This window comes from Talpa europaea (assembly GCF_964194135.1).
Source record: "Talpa europaea genome assembly, chromosome: 9".
Taxonomy (NCBI): Eukaryota; Metazoa; Chordata; class Mammalia; order Eulipotyphla; family Talpidae; genus Talpa; species Talpa europaea.
In genome coordinates this window covers 98,445,968-98,471,730 of record NC_140076.1, presented here as the reverse complement: position 1 = coordinate 98,471,730, position 25,763 = coordinate 98,445,968, and the positions used below count along the sequence as shown (strand labels likewise).

Genomic DNA, 25,763 nt, shown 5'->3' with positions numbered 1-25,763 from the left:
GTAATTTCCTGTTGTTCACCTTTGTCACTTTGAAGCTTTTCCTTACTATAAAATGTGGTTTGTCTTGAAACTGAATTGTTGATTGAATTTCCAATGTAGTTCACAATATAGTCACAGAATACCAATAGAGTCTTGCCAAGATGTATTTTTAGCATAGACTTGAAACAAATGCCAATTTGCTTAAATTCCCATTTGACCAGACAGCCTGCTTATTATCACTTGGCAATTTCTTCATCTTAATTTTCAATCTGTAAATTCTATTATAATTCAGTTTTAATAAAGTATTTAATAAAATCATTTTATTTATTCCATAAGAAAATGTAATTATAAAAATAATTGTCCATGAAATGTAATTTTTTAATTTAAAAGTTTGAAGGGTAAAATTGAAAGTCATCTAACACTACATTTTTAATTGTTTTCCACAAAGAGTCCTGTGGTTTTAACATTTGGGGTTATTTTTATGGAGACACAACCTGTAGAACTTTATTCATAAATGATTATAATTGCCTTATAGAAGTTAGGTGTTTATACAAGATGTACATTTTAAGGTATATTCCCTAGTTAAGAGGAAAACCAATACTATGTAAAATTGTAATTTAAAAGTATTCTCTATAAAGCTGAATTAGATATAAGAATGTGTTTTCATGGAACTCACCAAATTTCAATGACTAAAGTACCAAAAAACATCTTGATGAGTCTCAGTATTTAAAATTTACATTTTATGGTCATACATATGAAGAGGCTCTAATCAATGTACTCCAGTTTTCTAAATTATCTTGTTCTGATGACTTTGCTCATTAATCTTATTTTCCCAAAACGTATTGATCTGAATTAAATATATCTGCCTTTGCACCCTTGTGATCTTACCATAGTTTCCTAGTCAATTTGTCACTTTCTTAGATTACTATTTCAATATTAACATTTCTTTCTAAGACTTTTAAGCCTCTTCCCAGTTTCTGTGATGATTTCTTTTATTTTTAAAGATTTATTTTTATTTATACAAGGACTGGGGTACAGGCCAGAGGTATGGTAGGGTGAGAGGATTCACCAGAGACAAAGTGGGGAGCAGAACAGGCAGACGGACCAAAGACACTGCTGAGGGGAGCAGCTGGTGTGACAGGAGAGGTCTACCGCACCCTGTGGGTCTCTCCCTGGCAGGCCGTGAATCGAACCCATGCTGCAGAGGCTGCGGACAGCTTCACAGTGCTGTGCTCAACCCGCTGTGCCACCGGGGAGGCCTGTGATAATTATTTCTATGCCCCCATTTCTCCCTCATACTTCTAAACCTATATCCCCAGTTCTCTTTATTGTTAGCAGGAGACCTTACTACTTCATAAAGAACATGTAAACACTGGAAAGCATTTTGATATAACATCCTTATTTTTCTTAATTAAATAATCACTATTCAAAATTAATAGGCCTGGGCCTCCCCTGGTTGCGCAGCAGTTGAGCGCTGGGCTGCAAAGGCTGCCCACATCCTCTGCAGCGGCAGTTCGATCCCTGGCCACCCGCGAGGGTCCCACATGGCACGCAGACCTCTCCTACCGCCCGCTGCTCCCCTCAGCAGTGCATTTCTTCAGTCTGCCTGTTCTGTTCCCCATTCTGGATCTGGTGGGTTCTCTCACCCTCCTGCACTTCTGACTGTACCCAGTGCTTGTATAAATGAATAGATAAATCTTTAAAAAAAATAATAAGCCCTCTTTCTGATAGAAAAATACAAAAAAGTAAACTACGTATCTGGACTGAAAGACAGAAATCACATTCACAATATAGTCTTTTAAAAAAGAAATAAAAGCTCTCTAGATTATCAAACTGAAATGTAAGAACCTTGGTATGCATTTTTTCCAAAAGGAATAATTCATATCAAAAGGTCATAGGTTAGAGAACCAACATTCCTTGTGAGCTTCATTTTAGCACACCCTTCCAGTATTCCCAGATCTTCCCACTGAAAAGCCATGTTGTAGGAAAAGCCATACTCCCTGAGCTAATACCATCCCCCAGGCTCACCTGCCAGGGAAAACTCCTGGACCCCATTCGTACCAAGCCAGGCCCATCGAGGCTTCCAGTAGCAAACTTGGCTCAGCTATTTGGCAATTAAGAGGCGGTGTCCCAGGGCCTCCCCGGTGGCGCAGTGGTTGAGCACTGGGTTGTGAAGCTGCTCGCAGCCTCTGCAGTGCCGGTTCGATCCCCAGCTGCTCCCCAGCCACTGGAGGAGGGTCCCGCATGGCGCTCAGACCTCTCCTGCCGCCCGCTGCTCCCCTCAGGAGTGTACTTCTGTCCTTCTGCCTGCTCTGCTCCCTGCTCTGGCTCTGGTGAATTCGCTCATGCTCCCAGCACTTCTGACTATATCCAGTGCTTGTATAAATAAATAAATAATTTTTTTTAAAAAAAAAGAGGCGGTGTCCTTAGTAGCTAAGACCTCTGTAACCATGTTTTCTAGTATTTTCCGGACTCAGTGTATTCAAAAGCCAAAGCTGTCTTAAGGCTTTAGGAAAGATTTCCTCCAGCTCACCCAAGTACCCATTCAGGATACACAGATTGGGTGCCCACAAAAGCTGTTGTGTCTGCCCTTCACTAGCTAATCTCCCAATTACAGAATCATACAAAGAAGAACTGACAAGAAAAAGGCCCTCGAGTCTTTCAAACCTCCCCTTCTTATCCCAAGTATGCACACACAGTAAAAGAACTCTTTCTACAAATCCAAGTTCATCATCTGAGAAGTTGAAAACTCCAGTGAGTTTCCCAGTTGCAGGGTTTGTACATGGATTGTATGCTTCCAGATGTTTCCTCTAGATTACAGTGTAGCATGGGTCTTATTTTCCAGCAGGAGCTCAGGGGGTAGGAAGGGTCATGGTTCGCAGAACAGCTGGGGCCTGGCCTGGGGGGATCGTGAAGGCTCTGACACCAACTCCTGCCATACATTCTCCTTGTATGCCTGCCCAGCGCCATTATAAGTTCTAACATCTCATGGAACTGGCCATTTACCCAGACAGTTCAAATGCACCCCAGAGCCTCCTGGTGGAGAGCAAACACGGAGATGTTCTTCTTGCTGTCTAGTCAATAATGGTGTCCAGGGGGTGGACAGCCCACCTTTAGACTGCATCTTTTCACAGTTGGAAAAAATAATGATGTATTTCAACTTCTTGAGCTTCAGATGTTTGAGAACCTTTTTCATCCTCAATACACTTCAGCATTTGGTCTTATCCTTGACTAGATCTTTCTGGTACATACGATTCTTAGAAACAGAGCACGTCTTTCAGCAGCTCCTTAAGACAGGCTACCCACTTCTTTTTTTTGTTATTTTATATAATTCTTACATCATTTTTCATTTTTGCACAATGTATGCATTTTCATTTGCTAAGCGTCAGGTTGCAGTAATCCCTGAATCTCCCACGGTGGGTCTTGGAATGGCAGGTGCTGTCAGCAGCCAGGAGGCCAACCTCTCCCTCCTTTGAATTTCAGCCCCTACCCCTTCCCTCAGACTTGTTCTCCAGGCAGGAACAGCAGACAGGACAAAGTGTCCATCCCCTCGAGGACTCAGCCTGCTCCAGTGCTGGTCAGCACCACAGCTCTCTATGTTTTGAAAGATCATCACTAGCAGAATTTAGGCTCACAGCATTTTCTTGGAGATGCTGCTGCTTTCTTTCCTGCCATTCTTTCAACATAATCTTCTGCAAGGTCTGCTTCTTAATGTTGGGAACCTTCCCTGCTTCAGTTTCTTCATGGCGGGTGGTGTGGCAGGGAGACTGGAGTTCTGGTGGTTGTGCATGGTGTTCACCTGGCTGAACTCATGACACTCCTTCCCAGACCAGCCTCTTTGAAAAGGACTGGCATTGCACCCACACAGAGAACACCACAGGTTTGGAAGAGTGTTTTGCATTTTGGGATGCTCCTGCTTTTCCAGTGTCATCAACATTCCCCCCAAATCCAACTGAACTAGAATTTGGCTCTTTATTGCACCGTTTTTAAAATTACTCTGTGGCTGCTATAGATGAAATTCTGGACTCTACTTTGTCTCTTTTCAGATACAGCTGTCAGTTTGGGGAATTCCTTTGCCTCTTCAATCTTTGGTGGCTCTTGAACTATCAAGAATTTCAATGAGATTTTGAGTTTTTCTCATTCTTTCTCAAGACTTCTCTGTGCTCAGGATCAGGATTATGCTGCTTTGAACATTTTAGTGGGGTGGGCAGTGTATTTCTCTTTGTAGGAAGGCTCTGAAGATAAAACGTGAGAAGATTTTTAGGATCTGTTGATGAAGGAAACATCTTTAGGCTTATCATGGAAATAATGTTTTTAGGGGCTGGTGACAGTTTTTTAGATAATGTCTACTGAACAACATAATACATGGGTTGCCAAGACACTTCCTTTGTACATGAAAAGGGATTGGTAGCAGCATTATCAGTTACAGATTCAACCAGATTATATTTTTTCACCACTATTTCACCCTCTGATAACACTGAAATCTTGATAGTGACAGAGTGTAAAGGTCCCCATTTGGGTTGTTTTTGATTCTCTGATCACTCGCTGTTCCCTGGACCTTGCAGTTCAGGACAATCCAACCTGGTAAATTTACACTTGGGACTGGAGGCTGATCCATTTTTTTCAGTGATTCTTGATTTCCTGTCTTTACTATAACCATTTGATTTCAAACCACTCTCAGCAAGAGTGGACATGGGGGAAACCTTTATCTGATTTTACATCAGATGAGATAGCTCCATTAGCCTTCTTACTGTCAGACTTTTGCTCATCAGGCATTTTTTCTTAAACAGAGGTTTGGAATCCTGTGGGAGAGGGCACAGACGCTGATAGCCTGGCTTCGTGTTTAAAAGCTTAGTAGCAATCGGGTTGGCTATAATCATACTGGGAGAAAGGCACTGAATAGACATTCTGTGTAGACTCCTGGGTATAGGGAGAATAGCCTAGAGATGTAGTGCCATCTCAAATGATAAATAATGAGGTCATTTATTCAGTCTAGAGTTGCTGCTCAGGCATTGGTGGTTCCAGAAAACACAGATAATCTGGGACTACACATAAAGGGAACAAATGTGCTTCCAAAGACTTCATGCATGTCACAGTGAACCCAGATAATTTGAGGACAAGGGGATTTTACATCTGCCGACAACTAATAACCTCTCTTGGGGGGTTCCCGAGTCCCCTCCAAATACACAACAGTGGCCACATCAGCTGGCAGGATAGAACCGCTGCCATACTAAAACTCAGTCATATCCATTTCTGTTCTTTTTCTTTTTACCCCTCTCTTCCACTCTGTTACCTGGAAATGCCTCTGCTCCTGTCAAATGCTACTTCCTCTGTTGATGTGCTGGGTTTATCTTCTCTTCTTGCCTTCTCAATAGTTTCTTCCTCTTTTTCCTGGTTGTTTCCTCCAGCATCAAATATACTCAAATATTAAGAAAAAAAAATCTCTCATTAGAGATCTGTTGCCTCATTTCTCTTTTAGCTAGCCCAATAAAATCTTTAGAGGCATTTGTGTCTTGCCTCACTCTACTTCTTCATTTTCTATTTAGGCAAACTATTCCAGGCTGACTTCTGTTTTCCCTGATTCCAAAACCCTTCTTGGAAACCTTACCAATGGCTTCAGTATTGTCAAATCGAGTAGATACTTTTTGTGCTGTTACACTAACTTTCAGAGGCACTCATCAAGTTGATCATCCCTTAATTTTTGAACACTTCTCTCTTGGTATCTGTGACATCAATCTCATACTTTTTTTTTTCCTCTATTTTATCCTCTTCCCTTTGTGAAGTCGCCTAGCCAGGTGGCTTTAAATCCTGTTATAGGTTGAAATCTCTAAAACATACCTTCATCCTTAACTTCTTGAGTGAATCCTAGACTATGTGATATGCTCATTTGATCACCTTTTTTAAACCTTTCAGTGGCCTCCCATTATGTCTACAATAAAGCTCAACCTCTTACAGGGGTTAGTATCAGAGATGTGGCAATTGCCTACTCCTCTCATTTTCTCTATCAATTCATTTCTTTTCCTGTCACAAAATTTCATCCTCACAGGTCTTCTCTTTGCTTAAACATACCCTGATCATGCCCACCTTGAAGTCCCACATTCATTTTCCTCTACCTGAAATGTTAACTGTCATTCAGTTCCCCCTTTCTATTCTTCAGTGTGAGTTGTTTTATTATCTTCCAGCTCTTACCTCTGAGAGCCCTTTGCTCATCATCTGCTAGAGCTTTAGTCACACAAATTTCTCCGCCATGCTTCCCTCTGTTATTGCCTTCATAACAATAATCTGCATATAGAAATAATTCTAGTGTTTTTTTGTTTGTTGGTTTTCACTAAGGTGTAGGTTGAATGGCAATTGGGACTTTTTATGTTTTATTCATCCATATTGTATTAGAACAGTTACTAGCACATAGTAGGTACTCAAGAAATATTGGTGGAATGAACAAAGACTAAGTAATATGTTAACTCCTTTTGTGAGTCATTTAGTACTTAACATGGTAGGTGATAAGTTGCTTGTTGATCCACTAACTAACATCATATGAATGTATATCATAAAATGTAGGATGTAGTTCAAACAGCACACAAAATTTGATTTTTACATATAAACTCAAGCAATAGTATTAAAAAATATGAGCCATAAAATATAGGGCACTGCAAATGGCATAAATAGAGTGTAATATAAGGAAACATTACCCATTAAAAATGTGTCACCGGATATTCATTTCTGGTAACATTTCATGATGTTTCACTATTTAAAATACCCATCAATTTTCTTTCTTACATAGGAAAAAAATAGCCTGTCTTCTCTAACTTGATTGAAAACTAAGCATAGCAAAACACTTGAAGGGCTTTCTAATCATCAAAGTAAGATTCAATTATGCCCAGTGTCTTTTTAATGTTAATATGTTTTATCTGACTCTGTAAAATCCTGATCTCTTTTAATAAAGAATAAAATTATTTTTGCATCATATAGAATGCAACCATATATTTTCAAAATTATCCATTGGTTTTAAATTAAAGTATTTAGATTGCTTAAACCATTTAGTATTTTAAAATAATATATAAAGTTATTCCCCCCTTAAATTTACTTGATTGTTAAAAATATTGCTTAGAAGTTATATCAAAAATAGCAATTTTTGTTTCACATGTAATAATTGTCAAGTTTCTACATGATAGAAACCAGAATATAACTTGAATTTCCTTAAGCTAAAAAGTGGTAGTTACTAGATTACATGCACAGTAGCAGTACACCTGGCTTAAAAGAGTCTGTAACCTACATCTGTCCCCATCTTACATCTTTACTTTCCTCTCTCTCTGCTATGTTTTCCCCCAGTGCAACTACCTTTGGGTGGGGCTGGGATGGTTGGTTAAGTGAGGAATCAGTCAATGGTCACTAGCTGCTCTGCACACACTTATTTCCAGTTTAGGAACCAATGAAAAAATCAACTTTTACCTTCCCAGCTCCAGTGAAGGATTTTCATGGTAGTTGATCATTATGATTAGCCTTGTCTGGGAGTCTCCCTGAGCTTTAGAGCTAGAAGGTAGAGTCTATTTTCAGAAGATGGGGGAAGGAGAACAGAGTTATGCTTGGCTCAGAACATACAAATAAAACCTGCTGTGTTGAATATAATGTATCTCTCACACCTGTGGCCACCCCTCCCCAGTAAGAGTCCACCCCAAATGACACCCTATCACTGCATCCCTGGGCATTTAATGACACTGGTGCTTTTGAGATTCAGGACAATTCTCTGGGTGATATTTACTTCTCTCCATCAAGTCCACTTTTAACTCCTCATGATCCTTGTGATGATTTAAACCAACCCCAGCACAATTTATATTTGAAGCAAAAACAGCTTTGTTAAAGTTAAAATTGCCATTTAGTAAAAAGGAACCATGGTAGTCTCTAGTTGAGAGCATATAACATATCCTGCTGTCAGTGCTAGTAAACATTACTTCCCTGGCAGTGGATTTCTGCAGTCAGCCTGCCAGCCTCTCTGGGTCCTGCCTGCCAGAAGGATCTTCTCTGTTGTTCCCCATGGCACCAGGGGAGGAACACTGGACAGGAAGATGCCATAGATCTAGCAGCCACTTCATAGTTGTATGAAAATGTGAATTTGGGGAGTCAGTTTTAGAATCAGTTTGGGGGTTTTGGGTTTTTGGTTTGTTTTTGATGGTCTTATTTTTAGCAATGAAACTTCTTAAAATCTTAAGTTATTGTTTGCCCCTTTCATGCCAAGAGAAATAATATATTAATATCTAATGCTAGAATCTTTTTTTCAATCTGGATCTTTATATCTGACCCCATCCTGGAAATTTTAGCCACAAACCAAAGTGCTCTGCCCAATTCCTAAATCCTTAGATTACAGGTTTTTTAATTTAATTTTTTTTTCATTTTTTTAACTTGACCTTGAGGCCAGTGAAGATAATAAGTATCTCTCACATACCCAGATTCGATTCATCCCAATGGATTTTCCTTTGAAACTGGGTTATTTTTCATTCAAAAGCTACTCCCCAGGAGGTATTAGTCGAAGGAGACTTGGCACATCCCATGTGGTATTCCTCCCTGTCTTGTTTTCTAACTTCTGTCAAACTAAAGTAGGAGGTAAACTGAGACCAGCTAAAAGTACTAGACATTGAGTTTACTCAGGGTAGCAGAAGGATTATAGTTCAGAAAATGCATGCTGTAGCAAGTTGCAGGGAGTACATTGAGAGCTTGGGACAAACTGTATTTCTGGAAAAGAAATGCAAGAGAAGTACATCCAGCCACAGTCCAAGCATTAAGTTCATTGCCTTGAGTATGGGAGAGATTCGTGGAGAGACATTCACTAGTAAGGAGATAAGTCCTGGTTTTCTGTAAATTTTTCTCTCAGTCTGAGAGGGTACATGCATGAGATCCTCCATTTCATATCCTCTGGTCCCATTTTAGATTGAAAGTCTTCACATTTTGGGGGGCAGAATATCCCCTGAGAGCTTAGATCACATGGAAGTGACCAAAAGAAAATCTGTTACTGAAGATACATAGTTATGTTTCTGCTATGATGACCGGTTTCTGCTTGCCAAAGGACAAGCCTGGAATTTTATCTTTCACTTTCTTTTAGCCCACAGAGAAAAGTTCATGGAATATTCTCACATTTCCCCTACCCCCTCAATTTTTAAATGCTCCATCCTCACTGCAAAGATTGAGTCCTAAATGCAACCAAATATTATAAGACATTCTTAATTTCCCTTTTCTATTCATCATTTTTTTCTTTCCTCTCTTTGTTTTCTCTAAGAAGAAAATCTCTATCTACTGTTTCTCCTGTCTTCCTGATTTCTGATCACTCTTCTACCATTATCTGACTCATGTTCTCTGATTTTCTTGGTCACTCCAATTCCAACTCTTAGATCTTTCAGTTCCTGTCTTTTTTCTTAAAGAAAATGTATTGAACTAACACTGGGTTATAACCGTATGAACCTTATAGTTCATATAACCTTAAACCATGTATACATTACATTATATTCTTCACTAAAATTATAGTTTCCGTCTTTCACCATTTAATTGACCTCTTACACCCAATGTTCCCATTCCCATATTTCTTCTGGTATCACTAATTTTTGTTTTCTAAGAGTCTGTCTTTGCTTTGTTTTGTTCCTTGTTTAGTTTTATTTATCTTCCACATAATGAGTGAAAAAGAGAGTTTGGCTTCTGCCTGAATTAATTCACTGTGTTGATCCATTTTGTTGTAAATGACAGGTTTTCTTTTTTTTTTTTTAATAGCTAAGTGGTATTCCTTTGTGTGTATATATACCACATCTTCTTTATCCAAATATCTGTCAGTGGGTATTTAGGTTATTTCCAATTGTTGCCTATTATGAACAATGCTGCAATGAGGGGAGGCTGTATAAATCTTTTCTAAATAGTTTTCATATGCTCTCTGTAAATACCAGAAGAGGAATTACTGGATCATATGTAATTTATATTTTTAATTTTTTGAGAAGCCTCTGTTCTGTTTTCCTTAAAGCCTATGCCTTGATTCCTCTTTTTAAGTTACTTATCCTGGTTCATAAGTCCTGTATATTTTTACATCTGGTCACTTTTTCTATCACCAGGACCAACACCTGCATCAACCCTGATCATCTTTACTCCAGCTCATGATAATTATTGGCCAACAGTTTTTGCCAACAATTTGTTTTTTTCCCTTCTCTAACTAATGGTATTCATTTATTTTTAATATTCTTAATATCCTTCATTTATTCACTCATTTTTGCTATGTGTCAAACACCAGACAGGTTATTGCAGATAAAATAATGAATAATACAAAGCAGCCTCAGCTCCCATGGAAATTATAGTCTATCATGAGGGGATAAAAGTAACTCATCATTAAGAATGGGGCTTGTCTATCTGGTTTTCAGAACTCTCCTCAGTATAATCACAACTTATTTCCTGTCCTGTCAGTGCTAAAAGCATACAGCTGACTTTTAGAATATACCTCTGTTTACTTTCTAGACATAGATAAAAATGCTATATATGATGAGGTTGCTGGTGAGTGGCTGTCAGTGGACTCACAACTAGACTCAGTGACTTTAGGCATGGCATAAACTGCATCTAAATCTCTTTGTGTCTTAAATGACAAAAATAAAAACAATTGCTGAAATATATTGAATATTTATTTCAGTCCAGTATAACCTATTGATTAAAAGAAAAGATTTCCAGCCAAATTGCCTGGGTCTGAGTTCTGGTTCTATTCTGTTCCTTATTAGCTATTATTAGCTGACCTTTATATCTCAATATGTGATGCGTAATACATCTGTAAAATGGGGAGAGTGATTTGGGAATGATTAAGTTAATAAAAAAAGTAAATAAATACATTAAAACAGTGCTTAGCACATTGTTAGACTGTAAAAGTCTTAGCAATTTCTACTATTAGCTTTCTATGTAGCTAATACTATTATCCTTATTTAACCAATAAGTAAATTATATACCTTGCCCAGGGCCACATAGTTTAGTGATAGAGTAGGAGTTTCTAACATGGACATTCTGCCTTCAGAGCAAATGCTAGTAACTATTACTCTAAATAGTCTCCATTATAGGGTTAATGTAAGACTGTAGTTCATAATATTTTACAAAATTTAAATTATAATGACTATGAATATGTAAGATGTTATTATCCATACAATAAGATATGATTAAAGAAGACACTAATTTATTTCTTTTCCATAACTTGAAACCTTTTAGCTATACCTTGAAACCTTTCAGCATACCAGTAATTATATTAATAAACATTTCTATGTCATTATATAATTTAGACAAGCTTTCACATACACAAATTTGTGTAATTCTCACTATCACTTTCTGAGTTTGTCAAAATCAGTATTATTATCTCCATTTTAAAAATGAGAATATAGAAGATTAGAAAAGGTAAGTAACTTGCTCAGGTATTCAAAGAGAGCAAATGAGAAAGTCTTTAACATCTGAAATCCTAAATCTCTTCATTTCTTTCACTCTAATAACCTACTGTTCATTAATAATTTACCTTCCAACTGATTGAAAATTAATTTTATAATATAGTATACTATTACAAATATATGTACACAAATATTAACATACATTTGCATATAAAGGCATAACTATTTGTACTAATATTCTTTCCCTTTTCTTTTTAAAGATTGTGATTGCTAGCATCATGTGCAGTTACAACAAAAATGACTGGATGGAACTCTCAAAAATGGCTGAGGTAATGATTTCTTTAGTATATATTTATTTTATTTCTTCTCCTCTGTTTTTATTAGTTTTAAATAAAGAGCCACCATGAAAAATAATGTAATAGAACTAAAATTGAATGGAAAATCATAACTTAAAGCATTTCTATTATAATTTGTTTACCCTGTATTTTCATTAAAATGATGGAACTGTAAATTTAAAAGGGATCTATTCTATAACAGTGGTCCCTTGGATTTCACATACTACCTAAAAATCTTTTATTCTGTGAATCCATATACTCTTGATTTGCATATTAAGCAAACTGTGTATTATGATGGATGCCATGATAAAATTTAATTCTACCTTTGAGAGTCTAACTTGATCTTACCTTGCCTTTAGGCAAACTAGTTTGACAGTGAGAAAAGAAATTTTGAATATAAAACTCTTGAATATTTAAAATGTAAAAGGTTCATTTAATACTATTCTAGTTTGAATACAGACATGCATAAAATGGTAGGACAGAATGCTCCTGAATGGAACACTAGTCAGCAGGTTTTCTATAATATAAATTGAATCTTTCACAAATGCAAACAACTAACCATGTGCCTCAAATTTGTTTTTCAAATAGAAAAATACATACTTAAAATTATACACTATGTCCATCATGCTGTCATGAAAAATACTCTAGACAGCTTTAGCTGGGGTGCCTTCAGAAACCTCACAGACATTTACAAGACTAAATCTAACAATACTTATGAACTAATGATGCTATACTATACAAGGTTATGAAGCTTTCTATAGTGTTCAGAAATGTTGCTTGTACATTTTATTTGGGTAGCTTAAAATTGTAAGGGGAAAAATTACTTCTGGGACTTAGGGGGGCGAAATTAAACGTGATCAGTAATTGGCTCTGTGATCTTTGGTGCTGGGTCCATTTTATACATGTATTTACCTAATTGACCATGAAATCTTCCACAGAGTCTATGCTTGGCATGAGCTTTGCCAATTTTAAGCTGACTATGATGAATGGCTTTATCACGCTGCTTGCTTCTCTGCCTTTCTGTAGAGTAAAATACTTTCAAAATTATTTTCTTCGGTAATGAGCATTAATTTTTAAATAGTAGATTTACTTTTAAAAAGTCAAAAGCCTTTATTTTAGTAATATACTAGTCAACTTAAAGATGTTTTTCACATTTATCACATTCTGTATCTATTTCTTTAATTGCCATTTTATTTAATATAGCTTTCGAAATAGTAAGAGCAGAAAAACAGAAAAAGTGGGGGAAAAAAACAAAGGAAGGTCTTTTTTTAAGAAAAGGAAATAATAGGCTTTCCATTCAGTCAAAACAGTCTGTGAAATCTCTCCACAGGAACACAATCTACCTACCGTGAAGGTCAATCTGTAGATTGTGTCAATTAAAAACATAATTTCCTATAATCTTAAAATGTAGACCAGTCAAGGGCTAGCTATCACTTGAAGTAACTTTCCCCAGATCTTTACGTCCTCTGAAAGGGCTGATGAGCCTATGGGATTCCATCACAGGTCACATATATGGTAGACCCCCAATAATGTCTGGTAGAGACAGTATAAGATTTCGTTTTTATGACCACTCATTCAAAAAAGATTAAAACATATTTTTGTATAATGGAAAAATCCACATTAAAAAAAGTCAACAAAAACAAAAAAATGTGCTCAAGCCAGGGTGGCTATACTAGTTACAGTGTACATTTCTTTGGGCCTGGTGATAATGGGCTATAAGAAATGAGAGCCATCACACAGGCAGTTCCAGCATGCCACCATTATAATCCTTATAATAGATTAATTCTTGAATTACACAATAGGGAACTGAGAAAACCTGCTATCACCTCTTTATTATTATATCTGAAAATAGAAATAGCACATGTGTAACAGCAGAAAAGATCTAGTTCTGCTGTATAAGAACATGAAAAAATAAAAATAAAGAAACTATGTCAGAGTGAAAATTTGTACAAAGGAAGAATCATTATTGTTTGTTTCAACAGAGGCTGTCTGGGTAACTCAAAATATGGTCAGTTCAGTTTGTGACTGTTTTCAAAGTTAATGTATATCCAGTGTGCATGTGTGTGTGTGTGTGTGTGTGTGTGTCTTCTTTATCATGCATGTATTCTTGAGAAAAGTTTGTTTTCCCCTGGAAATAAAACCATGCTGAGTCTTCATTTTCACTCTAACCTTACAATGTGCACTTTTTTAATATCTTCTCTTATATATTCCTCAACTTGGGTTGAATCAGTCATATTTTTTGAGCACCATTTTGAAGAGCAGCATCTGGAAAAGTGTTTACAACTTGGTGCTCAGTTTTCTTGGTCCAGTTATCTGAACACAAATGCTCCTACATTTCTGGAACATTGATAACCTATTTTAATTTCACACAGAGGGAGATCTATGAAGTTCCTACTATACACAGATTTCTTGACCAGTCAAAACAAAGGTGACTAAGATAGCCTTGCTATGTAGATGGGTTCACAGTTTAAAAATGTCATCAGAGATATACCAAATTGAAACATACTAAAGGCTCACAAAATTAGTTGAACTTTCTGTAATAGATCTTGGATTTCTTTCTTTCTTTCTTAATGTGTATTAACTCAGAAAACAGAGCCTTGAGTCAAAGTCAATGCTCAGATGCTTTATTGAATGAGACAATCCCAGATCAGTAAGGGTGAGAAAATACAGAAATGAAATAGGGGAAAAAAGGGAAGCAGACACAGTATAGTAAATTATGGGGCTCACTCCAACTTCATGTGGGAAATGAGGCCAATTACTCAGTCATATGGGACCAGGAGTGCTGTATGGAATCACCCAACCTCACAGCAGTTTCTGGGAGAGGGAGGGTGAGAATGTATCTACTGGGTCCTTCTGATGTCTTGTCTCTTACTCCTCAAATTTCACACCATAGGGCTTTACTTTCCTCTGCACTTTTGGGCTTTATGTTCTGCCTGCTTTGGGCAGCTTCTAGGAAAACCAAATCCCACACCATGTTATGAGGAAAAGCCCTGAGCCTGTTGGGGAGGCCTGTACACTGGCACCCCTGGAGCTCCCACTTGGACACATACAGTAGAAGTTGTGACAGCTTCTGTGAAAGTTGTGAGAGCTAGTAATGGGAGGAACTGTGAGGATAGAAATGGGGACTGGCTTCCTTTTTTGAGCCAGTGGCTAAAGCTTGGCTGACAAAAAAGCTCATCAAGTTAGAGGAAGCATGTAAGCTGGGTATGGATCCATATACATATGCATTATATTAGCACCCTAATCCAAGTTTATTTTGGATAGCACCACTAATCTTGCCCTCAGTAGATCCCAACTCTTCCCATTATCTTTTTTAAGATTCAAAAATCTTTGACTTCTGTTCAATCTGGTGTCTACTTAAATCCCCAGACAAAACAGACAGAGACACATTATAGAAATATATAGGGCCAGTTTGATGTAAGGCCCTGAACAGGTACAGTAAGGAAAACAGAACAGTATTAGGAAAGATGGGCACTTAGTTGGAGATAAGAGATGCACATTACCATGCCCAGGGGGCCCAAGCCAATTCAGGGTTTACCTGTCCCAGGTCCATTTCAGAGCGATTTAAGATTCCAAAGAACTTTATCTCCAGTTTGCATAATTGAGACTAGATGTCAGTGTTGCTACCTACCAATATCGGACATCATATGTTCTTTTAATAGGAGAAATTAAGAGAGAATCTAGACATGTACATTTCATGTCATGCCAAGGAAGATCCTTCCTGCTTGGATTGATGCCCTTTGCTGTTTTAATATCCATGGGAGCATAACTTTCCCACTTGGACTCTGAAAAGCCACTCCCAGCCACTCTCCACACTGACATTGTTCTCACTGTGCTGGGGATCTCACACCCCACACTCAGGCAAGTAGGGAAGTACTCTGTACCTGATTTTGTGGTGTACGTTGTATAAGCTTTTGTGGTCTTACTACCCTAGTTACACTGAGAGGTCTATAAAGTGATTCAAAGAATTTTTAAAAAGTATGCCACTACCACTGTTCTGAGTCCTCAGAAGAGTTTTCTTTCCCCTCCCTCATCCCTAAGTTATAGATAGTATCCTGCAATTTGAATTAAATCCTTTTTCGTTTCAAGGCTCAGAAATGGTGACGATTCTAGTCAATGGGTGGATGGATGAATAGGTAGACAAATAGACAATAATTGCTTATAGTTACACAGTATTTATTACAGTTCCTGGCACTATTCTAAGTTTTGTTTACTTTCCTTAATTTTATTTTTATCTTACAAAAGCAACCTTATGAGCAAGATCTATAGTTTTTCACTTTTTAGAAATAAAGGAAAGTGAGGTAGAAGGTGTTAAAGAATATGCCCAAGTTCACATAGCTGGTATGCAGTATAAGTGGATTTCAAACCCATGATATCTGGCTCCACAGTCCATGATATTCACATAAACTTTCTTCTTCATATAGATAAATGGGTGATAAATAGATAATATATGATATTAGGAATGGTGAATTTTCTGTCACTCCTTCACTTGATTAATTTATTATATAATCATTTAGGTGAAGTAGAATTAACTCTGGGCTAAGTGACTAAATGAAAAAGCTTGTGACTAACAGGAGTCAGAATGCATGCCCAGTTTCAGTTAATTTAACATTTCATGCTAATTCAGCAATTAAGGCTTTTTGAATGGTTATAGTCCCTTGGAAATGGAATTACCTGCCTTTTAAGGCAGTATACATCCTGTGGCAGGAATCATCAAATAAAGCCAAGTGAATATTCCTGAATTCTTGGTATCTACTTGAGCGCCACTTTTTTTAAGACCTACATGCTCATTTTAAAGACTTTTTCAGATGTTTTGGGTGAGTTGATAAATTTATCGATATGTATATAACTGGGGAAATATTTAATAATTAGTCACTAAAAGACTAAATTAAACAGGTAGTTTACAAAGGTAATAATTTTCGCTTATGTACAAACTTTAAGGTTTAAATTGTTATGTTTTTCTTAACCTACTATAAGAACTCTAGTCATCAAATAAGTGACTTCCAATACGTTATGATAATGAGTTGCAATGCAGACCCTGGACTCAAGGCTCTTGGGTATATGGGCCTACTCTCATTTACTAGTTATAGGAAGTTGGGTAATCATTTGAACTCTTTGTAGCTTGGTTTGTTATTTGTAAAATGGGAATCATGACACATCCTCTTATAAATAGTCTTCTGAAGTACCTGGCATATTACAAGTGCTTAAAAATATTAGTTTTTATTTTTTACCATGATAGCTAACTGTAGGTTGCACTTGAATCTCGGGAAATATATAAATGTAAATATGTATACAAATGCCACCTAACGCTTATCTATTCCAAAATGTTTCATTGATTTAATATTAAGTACTTTATTTCAGCTAAATAAAGAAGTTTAGTGGAAATATTTGAAATAACTATGAACTGCTAAGAATGATGCAATATTGTATGTAATTGCAAAGAACAGTCTTTTAAGTAAGCTGGTAATTCCTGAGGGAGGTCATATTAGTAGATGGAAGCAAGGAAGTTTAACTGACTTATCCAAAGCATCCCCACTTCCTTATCAGACCTGGGATTAGAGTTCAGGGTTTACTAGGTTGTGCTTTGTTAACCTTCACTATCAAACTAACAGGCACAAAGGTAGCTAATTCATGACAATTTTCAAATACCTGAAACATTTTACAACTGAATTAGAAAGGCAAAAATCATAATAAAACTGTTATAAAAGAATTTGAATGATCAAATGAACTTGCACAAATGTGCAGAAGAAAAAGCAGAATCACTAATAAATGAAGATGGGCAAGAAATTGGAGAAAAAGCTGATTTGAATTTTTAAGTTTGTTGAAGGCCTTTTTAAAATTCATAAAGCAGAAAAAAGAGGCAAAAATCTTGAACAGTTAGGAAGAGAGACCTGGAAAAAACAGCTATTGGGCTAAGGAAAGGTCTAATATACTTGGAAAATAGTAGGCTGTTTTTAATTCTTTGTACAATGTGACAAGACATTGTAATATATGGATACTGATTTAAGACCTAACTGTCCTTACTTAAAAAGAAATTCTGGCATTGGAGAAACTCTAGAAGTTAGGTAGAAGAATATAAGGAATGAATCATTTGATTTATCCATTAATGCTCAAATTACTATATTAAACTCTAGAAACCATGTTTTGCATTTTCTTAGAGTTTTCACAGAAGACTTCTAAAAAGTTCTGCGGCTCTCCAAATATTCTAAGTATGTAAAGAGTGAACTATTTTGTTCATTTATGCAGAATCCATTTGTATACCAGTGAATTAAGGAGTTAAATAAGAAGGTTCTTCATTTAATTATTAAAGTAAGACAAAATTACCAGTATTGTGTGTTTCTTAGTATGGACTTGTTTAATACAATAAAATTGATTTTCAGTTAAAAACATTTTAAATTTTACTCATTCATTCTAGCTAGCCTACTGCATTTTAATTTGCACTCCTTCTAGTAGCAATTATCCAGAATTAGTAAGAATTATTTCTATAAAAATAGAAGCTGTGTAGGGCAGATAAATGTGATGTCAAACAGACCTGCGTGAAAATCTCTGCTGTGTCACATAATAACCAGACTGTCATTTATCTGCCCTGTGCTGGGATTTCCTTGACTGTAAAAATGATATCAGCATTATCTAAGGATTATGAAAATTAGAAATAACAAACATAAAATACTTAGAACACTGACACCTTATTAGTAGTCAGATATTAGTTGTTATTTTTGTTGTACACCCTCAAATTTTAGAGAGTCGGAATGTACCTTACAAGATAGCAAAGAGGCAGATAACAGAATAGTTCCGATTGGACAAATGGCATCTACATTGAGTTATCCGTGGTAAAAGCGTATCAGCATACAAATAACGCTTGTATTTTTCTTTCATTTTTCTTCCTCATTTTAAAGGCTTCTGGAGCAGATGCCCTGGAGTTAAATTTATCGTGTCCACATGGCATGGGAGAAAGAGGAATGGGCCTGGCTTGCGGGCAGGTAAGGACTTCAGCAGCTGCTGCTACATGTGTGTGACAGAACAGGCTCCTGTTTGGATAGTTACTATACCTTAGGCAAGGAAAAGTGTGGATCAGATGACTGGTTTGAGACTTCCAGGTCTGCATTGTTTAAATATTTAGTGCTTAAAAAGTGGAAAATGAGGGAAGCTGAAATTACAGCAACTGTTTAGTTTTATTGAGGAAAATATCACATTATGTGCTTGACAGGAAGTAATATCATAACAAATAGTTTTTAAAAGCGCTGAAGCAGAATTAGCTGATTTCAAATGCAATGTTCTTTATTCATTCCTGATGCTGATCCAGTTTCCCTGGAGCAATATACTGTACAAAATGCATTGTTCCTAGTGATTTTGTAGTAAATGGGGCACAGCACAAATTGCATTTTACATTTTTTAGCATATGATCATTATTCTCTAACTGTGTTTTGGGAGTTGCAAAAAGACTTTGATGCTATTTTTATTTTTGGATACAATAAATGGAAACTTCATGCTAAAATACTTTCAAAAACCTAATGAATAAAATGTGGAAAAATATGTTAATATGTAGAAAATGCTGCATCTTTATGTAACTAGATACGGTGTTGTATGTTAAAAAGCTATGTAAAAGCTTAATGCTGAAAAGGTGAGAGTTTTGCATCTAATTTAGCTTTTAAGCCCAGAGGGAATTTGGTGTGAATTAAATAATGCGAAATGTTGTAATTTATGACAGATTTTCTAGTCCTGGAAGTTTAGCTTCATCTTCACATCTGTCACACTGCCTTGTACACATAGTAGGTACTCAGCTCACTCTCTTTTTCCCCAAGTAATTGAATCAATTTGAATGAAACTCTGAGGCCCATAATTTGAAAGGGCACAAATTTCTGCTTATTCAAATGAGTATAGGTTGCTATTTTCATATTAGCATTCAGGGAGGATTTTGAAGTACCTTGTAAATATTTAATTAACATTCAGAATAGATTTGTGACTTACGAAGAAACCATTCTTTTGTAGCAGCAGGAGAGGAGGGCCTAGTCAAATGTTTTTCAAGTGTAGCCTGCGTTCATTCACAACAGGTTACCCAGAAGATCAGTAAGTGTGGTAACACAACCAAGCCTCAAAATTACCTGGTAGAGAGGAAATGCATTCTATTAAATAAAGACTTTAATGAGTTACATGATTAGATAACACTTGGTGTGTCAAAATATGTAACTTGATTAAAAAGAGGAAGTTGCCTAAAAGGACAGCAGAAACAAGGCCTGAGGTTGTCCAGTTCTCTTCTACCTCCTTCACAGACTGACCCTCAGAAACACAATAGTTTTTATTTCCATAGACAAAAGCAACCATGGAAAATTGAAATCTGTTAACTGATTTTTGAAAGGAGGTTACATTTAATTGCATATCCCTTGCTACATAGATGACAATTATTTTGAAAAATGCTCCCCAAATCCCATCTTGAGTTCATTTGTTCCTTTCATTTTACTCTGTGAACACATCTGAACTTAGCCACTTTACACGTCTTAGATGTGTTTTTTCCAAGGAGTTATTTAGTCAGGTAATTTTTGTGGTGCCTTTGACTGAAAGAAGATACCAAGTGCTACAGTTTTGCCTCAAAGTTATCAAGATTTCTCAAGCTCATGGGACACATGTGTTCCCCAAACCATGATGCCTTAGGTTGAAGGAACCTGAGGAATTTTCCGTTTTACTTGTTAGCTATAGTCTCTAAAACTGAAGCCAATTCTTCCTATTACCAGGTTTAGAAAGTTTATTGTCTATTATATAATTGAAAAAGAGTTAATTTAGTTGTGTCCTTATATATATGTTTAATGATTACTCTGCCTCAGGACACATGAATGTTCATGTTTTAAATGGAAAGAAGGACGAATATTAGAGCATTAAAAAAGAAAAGCTTATTCTCTAGAGTGGACACAAGCATATCGGGACGTATTCATCTTTTCCTCTACTTCTTTTTTCCTTTTCTGTTTTCTGCTCCCGTGGCTTCTTTCTCCCTCCCTAACATTCATAATCTTGAGTACTCACAAGTTGGTGAAATGGGGACTATATATTCAGTGTTGAGGGATGGAGGAGCCACTTTACCTCCTGTCCCTGTGCTGGGCATCCTGTGTTCCAGCTGGTGTGTGCCTCTTTGTGCAGAGCACAGAACTGTTCCAGAGCCTGGTAAATGTTAGCTTCATGAATGAAGCAAACTGACAGCAATTCCATGGGCAGAATGTGTATCAGTTAGAAATACTGTCTTGCAGTTTCCTTATTCCTAATATTTCCAGAAATCGTAGTATTTTTAGCCCCTTAAGAAGAAACAGAGAATCATAGTAGGGTACGTTTTCCTCTGTAAACATCTGTTTTCTCCTCCTTGATCTCACATATTTTCTTGTTAATATTTAATAAGTGAAAATACTGCCTTTGTACCTAAGTGAGTTTAAATTGACTATGTATGTGCATGTGTACGCACATGCGCACGCGCGCGCACACACACACACAAAGTTCTTTATAAATGCTCCCAGAAAATGACAAAAAATGTGAAATTTAGGAATGGAGAAAATTATTATCTATACAATACAGAGATGATGTTTATTTGTACATTAATAGTAATTTAAAAATTCCTGTAAAGTAAAACTTCATATAAATTCTTTAACACTTGGCATTGCTAAGTGCTTAAATGTAGTCTCACTCTTTGATCTTTCCATCAGCCATCTATGTCACTTTGATCAAGCCATTTACTCTCCTGAAACATCAGTTTCCATCTCTAAAATTTGATAATTGAGCTGGATCATTTAATCCCCTTCCAACTTTACTATTTTGTGAACATTAGCATTATAGGTAGCAAGTTCATATGTTATTTTTGAGCTCCCCATAAAGAATATTAACAAAACAAAAACATCTACAGAAATAAATACATATTGGGCTGTTTTTTTAAACACTTTAATGTTTTTCCTGATTTGCATAAAAATCAGGGATTTACTCAAGCTGTTCCTAATTATTCCTGTGTACTCACTTTTTTAAGATATATTTTACTTTCTTTGAGGAATGAATGCTTAAGTTACAGTTGCTTTGAAGACTTTGGTTAATAGATACCTAATATGAGTAAAATTGAACCCTTGAGGTTTTATATGTCAGTCCATTTCTCCTACCAGATTTTGCACATGAATTAATGGTATCCCCAGTAACTGCAGGTGAAACAAGAATGAAAAGAGGATTTACTATCAATTGGAAATATTTGAGAAAATCAGATTTATCTTTGATTATATTCAAACAGGAAAATATGTATGTATGTCTTATTCCTTCTCTTCAAAACAACCCTCTCAAGTAGGTTGAATTTTTATCTTATTTAACAATTTGAGAGGAAAAGACTTGAGGCCTCCATGTTTTCCAGGTCACAAATCTGGTTATTGACCACCATGGTGCCAACTTTAGTCAGCATGTAAACCTGAATCCAGGGAAGACACCTGAAACAGCTCCTGATAAATTGGTATCCCAGTGTCAGCATTAAATGTTATTATCGGGCCTTACCTGGTGGCGCAGGCAATTGAGTGCAGCGCTGGGAAGCTGTCCGCAGCCTCTACAGCACCAGTTAGATCCCGGCTGGCCGGCAAGGGTCCCACATGGCGCGGCAGACCTCTCCTGTCATGCCTGCTGCTCCCCTCAGCAGTGTATTTAGTCAGTCTGCCTGTTCCCTGCTCTGTCTCTGGTGAATCCTCTCACCCTCCCGCACATCTGGCCTGTACCCCGGTTCTTATATAAATAAATAAATAAATATTTTTAAAAAACCTTTTAAAAATATATTATTATTAACTGAAAATTAAGTGTAGGGTTAGTTCAGGTCTAGAGTCTTTTGTAGTTGAAAGTTCCATTGCTTTAAACATATAAAACACAAGCAAATCTGATCCTACTCTTCAACTTTTCTGTCTCCTGAGAGTAAGGGAAAGTCTCTGATGTCTTAACATTGATATTCAAAGCTGTCTACATGCAAACTAGATTTTCTGTGATAGTATATTACTTTCTATACTAAATTGAATTTTGGTAAATCTATAAAATCCAGCTAACATGACACATCTTTGATATCTTCTTTTCCTTAATGCTAAGTGGTCACATAGTATTGAGCGTTTCCCCTTTTGTCCTTGAATAGTTTAGTTATGTTGACTATTTTAACATCCACCTTGCAGAACCTTCTAACCTAAATTCCAATGAGAGCTGAATAAGCCTTGAATAGCTTTTTGTTGTGGGTGTTGTTTAGTTTTTGAAATTATTACCAGCATTTTAAAAATGGGTGATTCTGAGGGAAACATTTGATTTCTCACTTATTTTTAAAAAAAGGGAAGATTGGCTACACTTGACCTGCATTGCCAGGCAGGAATGAGGAACCTGAACTTAGATAGGGTCCTTTACTGTATCCGGTCCATAGAAATAGCAGTAAACATTTGACCAAGGATAAGTGCTCCTTCTCAAACATGGATTTGAACAATGTGTGCCTTTGTGATTCTAACTGTAAATATCAAAACAAAACCTTCTCAAGATTGTTGCTGACCCTCTGTGTTCCTGACATTGAAGAATCTCTATGCTGCCTTTTTTTTTAAAAAAATGGTATCTTTAATTCTATCAGCTACCAAAAAAAAAAAAAATAGTTGAGGTGACTGTGGATTAAGATGCTTTACCTTCCTCCCTCCCTATTTTATTATCCACATGGGATAAAATAAGAACACAAGGCAGCTTGCTCCACAGGACTTCTTGATAAAAGTTACATAATCCTCTTGAAATCATTTCTTTCCTGCCATCATAAAAACGTAATTTTTCAGATCTTTTTCTTAAGTTATTTTTCACACCAGCTGTTTGTTTCTTTCTCTTGAGTCAGTGATGTGACATGGTTAAGTACAGATTTTTTAAACTCAGAAGAACTTAAGATTCAACCCCCTATTTACAGGGAAGACATTAGGGACTGGGAAGGCCCCTAATTTGCCATAACCTGAGGTAACCAAATAGCAAGGCATAAGATCTTTGATGTTCTTATCATTAACCCCTATCCAGTGCTCTTTCCAGTGTTTCCTACTGTGTCATCTGGGCATAGCCAGATCTCATCAAATCTCGTCAAATCAGGGCAATGCCCTCGGAACTCCTGACTCTGTACCTTTTTGCATACTATTATTCCCTCTGCCTGGGATTCATATCTTTTCAACTAAAATTATCCAAATAGAAATCACCTGTCTAGTTCTATTTCAAATGACATCTAATTCATTAACTGGGTATGTCTTATCAATCAACCAACATTCCATAAGAAAGCAAAAGGAATATGTGAATAGGTTTATACCTGGAAACTAGATACATATCCTGTTTTGAATCTATATAGACTGGATCACTGTTAATGAATCTAGATTTCAGGGACTACAAAGGTGTTATTTCCTTGTTCCTTCATCATTGACCACTGTATGATTCTCATTGTTCAGAGATTTGAATGTCTTCATCATACGTGTGGTTACTAAATAGTGTACAAATATTTTAGTAATTCCTTTGAATGGAAAATTCCAAAATGAGAATTGGCGGGAAGACTACTCTAGCTTTATAAGCAAAGCAATGCCCTGAATAAAGATAGTGGTTCCACCATTATCACACATTATGTCTTGCCATCTCACAGACCCCTTCATTCATTTACACACAAAGTCTTAGCATTAATTTTATCATCAGTAGACACATCTACAATCCTGCTTTCATAATGATTTAGCCCGGCAAGAACAAACAGGTTTAAAAGTGGTAAATCTTTAAATGTTCAGTGATCAAAAATACCTATTGACTTAATTTTAGCATAACAACACTTTGATATTTCCCTCATGAACTCTTCTGTGTCCACATTTAATTTATACAAACTCTATGTTTATTAAAAAAGAGAGAGGAAGGCTTTGTTTCTGTTACAACATGCCAACATTTTTCATAAAACATTAACCACAGATTATTACTCTTACCCTTGCCAGAGAGCAGATGTCTGTCACAGAAAGAGAATCCAAAACTAAGTGTGAGGACCACATTGCCCCAGATGTGCTAACATTTCCCTTGGGAAATAAAACCTTCTTCCAACAGCTGGGTTAACAGACCCTTATTTCATACATAATACAGAAACCAGGGAGTGTTGACCACAGTCCTGCCTGGATTAGATCCCCATTAGATGTCTGCAGAAGGAACTATATAAAATACTGCTTTTAGAGTCAACACAACTGACATGTCTTAGTACTTTCTATATTTCCCAGTGGAGTGGAATTCAGGAATTCAGAAGTATGAGATCCTAACATAGAGAAGGGAATGTGATGAAAACCCCTCCAGTGGTAAATACAACATGCCGAAGTCAAGATAACATCCGTGGCCTCTCTTGGGGGAGTCAAAGTGAACACTATGACCGAGTTATATTTGCTTTTTGATATTGGTCAGGTTTGTGCCCTAGGTAAAGTGCCACACTATCCTGAACATGCCACACTTTCCTGAGTGTGATGGTTAATCATGTTCTGATCGTCATGAACATTTGTAAGTTCTGGGGAGGAAGTTGGAACTTAAAGTCTGTGCGTTGACTAGAAAAATGGGATAGGCTAGGTTGGGGCCTCACTATGCTGAACCCTGGAGATATCATATTCACAGGTTTAATAACCATCATACTGCAAAATAACATCATTCCTTGAAGAAATATGAGAGATGATTGTGGTTTATGCTTTTCCAGAAGTGACTGAAATCTGATTTTATCCATATGCATTTTATTTTTCTGTTCTCTATTATTTTTCTTGTGGCATAATTTTAGTAGTTTTAAAATAAATTATCTACTTGTTTATGGAAAAAAGAATCTCTGATCAAAAAGAAATATTTGTTTTTTGTTATATTATGTTGCCCAACTTTTATTTGACTTTAATTCTTAGTCATTTGCATAGACATGGGTGCTTGGCTAAGTGGATAACTCCAGGAGATCTTTAAGAGGCATTTATGTAACTGCCAATATTTTGCCTTAAGCTGGTTCTCTGTGAGTTTTTTCACATTTTGGTTATTAATGTTGGTTAATGATACAAAAATGATTGCTTTCTTTTAAAGATTATAGATTGCTAGTAGA

General features: G+C 36.5%; 1 protein-coding gene across 1 annotated transcript in view; it reads left to right on the top strand.

Annotated features, from left to right (window-relative positions):
- DPYD (dihydropyrimidine dehydrogenase) overlaps positions 1-25,763 on the top strand; it is a gene marked incomplete at both ends in the record, with an annotated part of 741,074 nt that overhangs the window by 466,034 nt on the left and 249,277 nt on the right. Inside the window, 2 exons of the mRNA XM_084242233.1 lie at positions 11,621-11,689; positions 18,592-18,675. Of these exons, the coding sequence (XP_084098359.1) occupies positions 11,621-11,689; positions 18,592-18,675 (153 nt within the window). The remainder of the gene's footprint in view (positions 1-11,620; positions 11,690-18,591; positions 18,676-25,763) is intronic.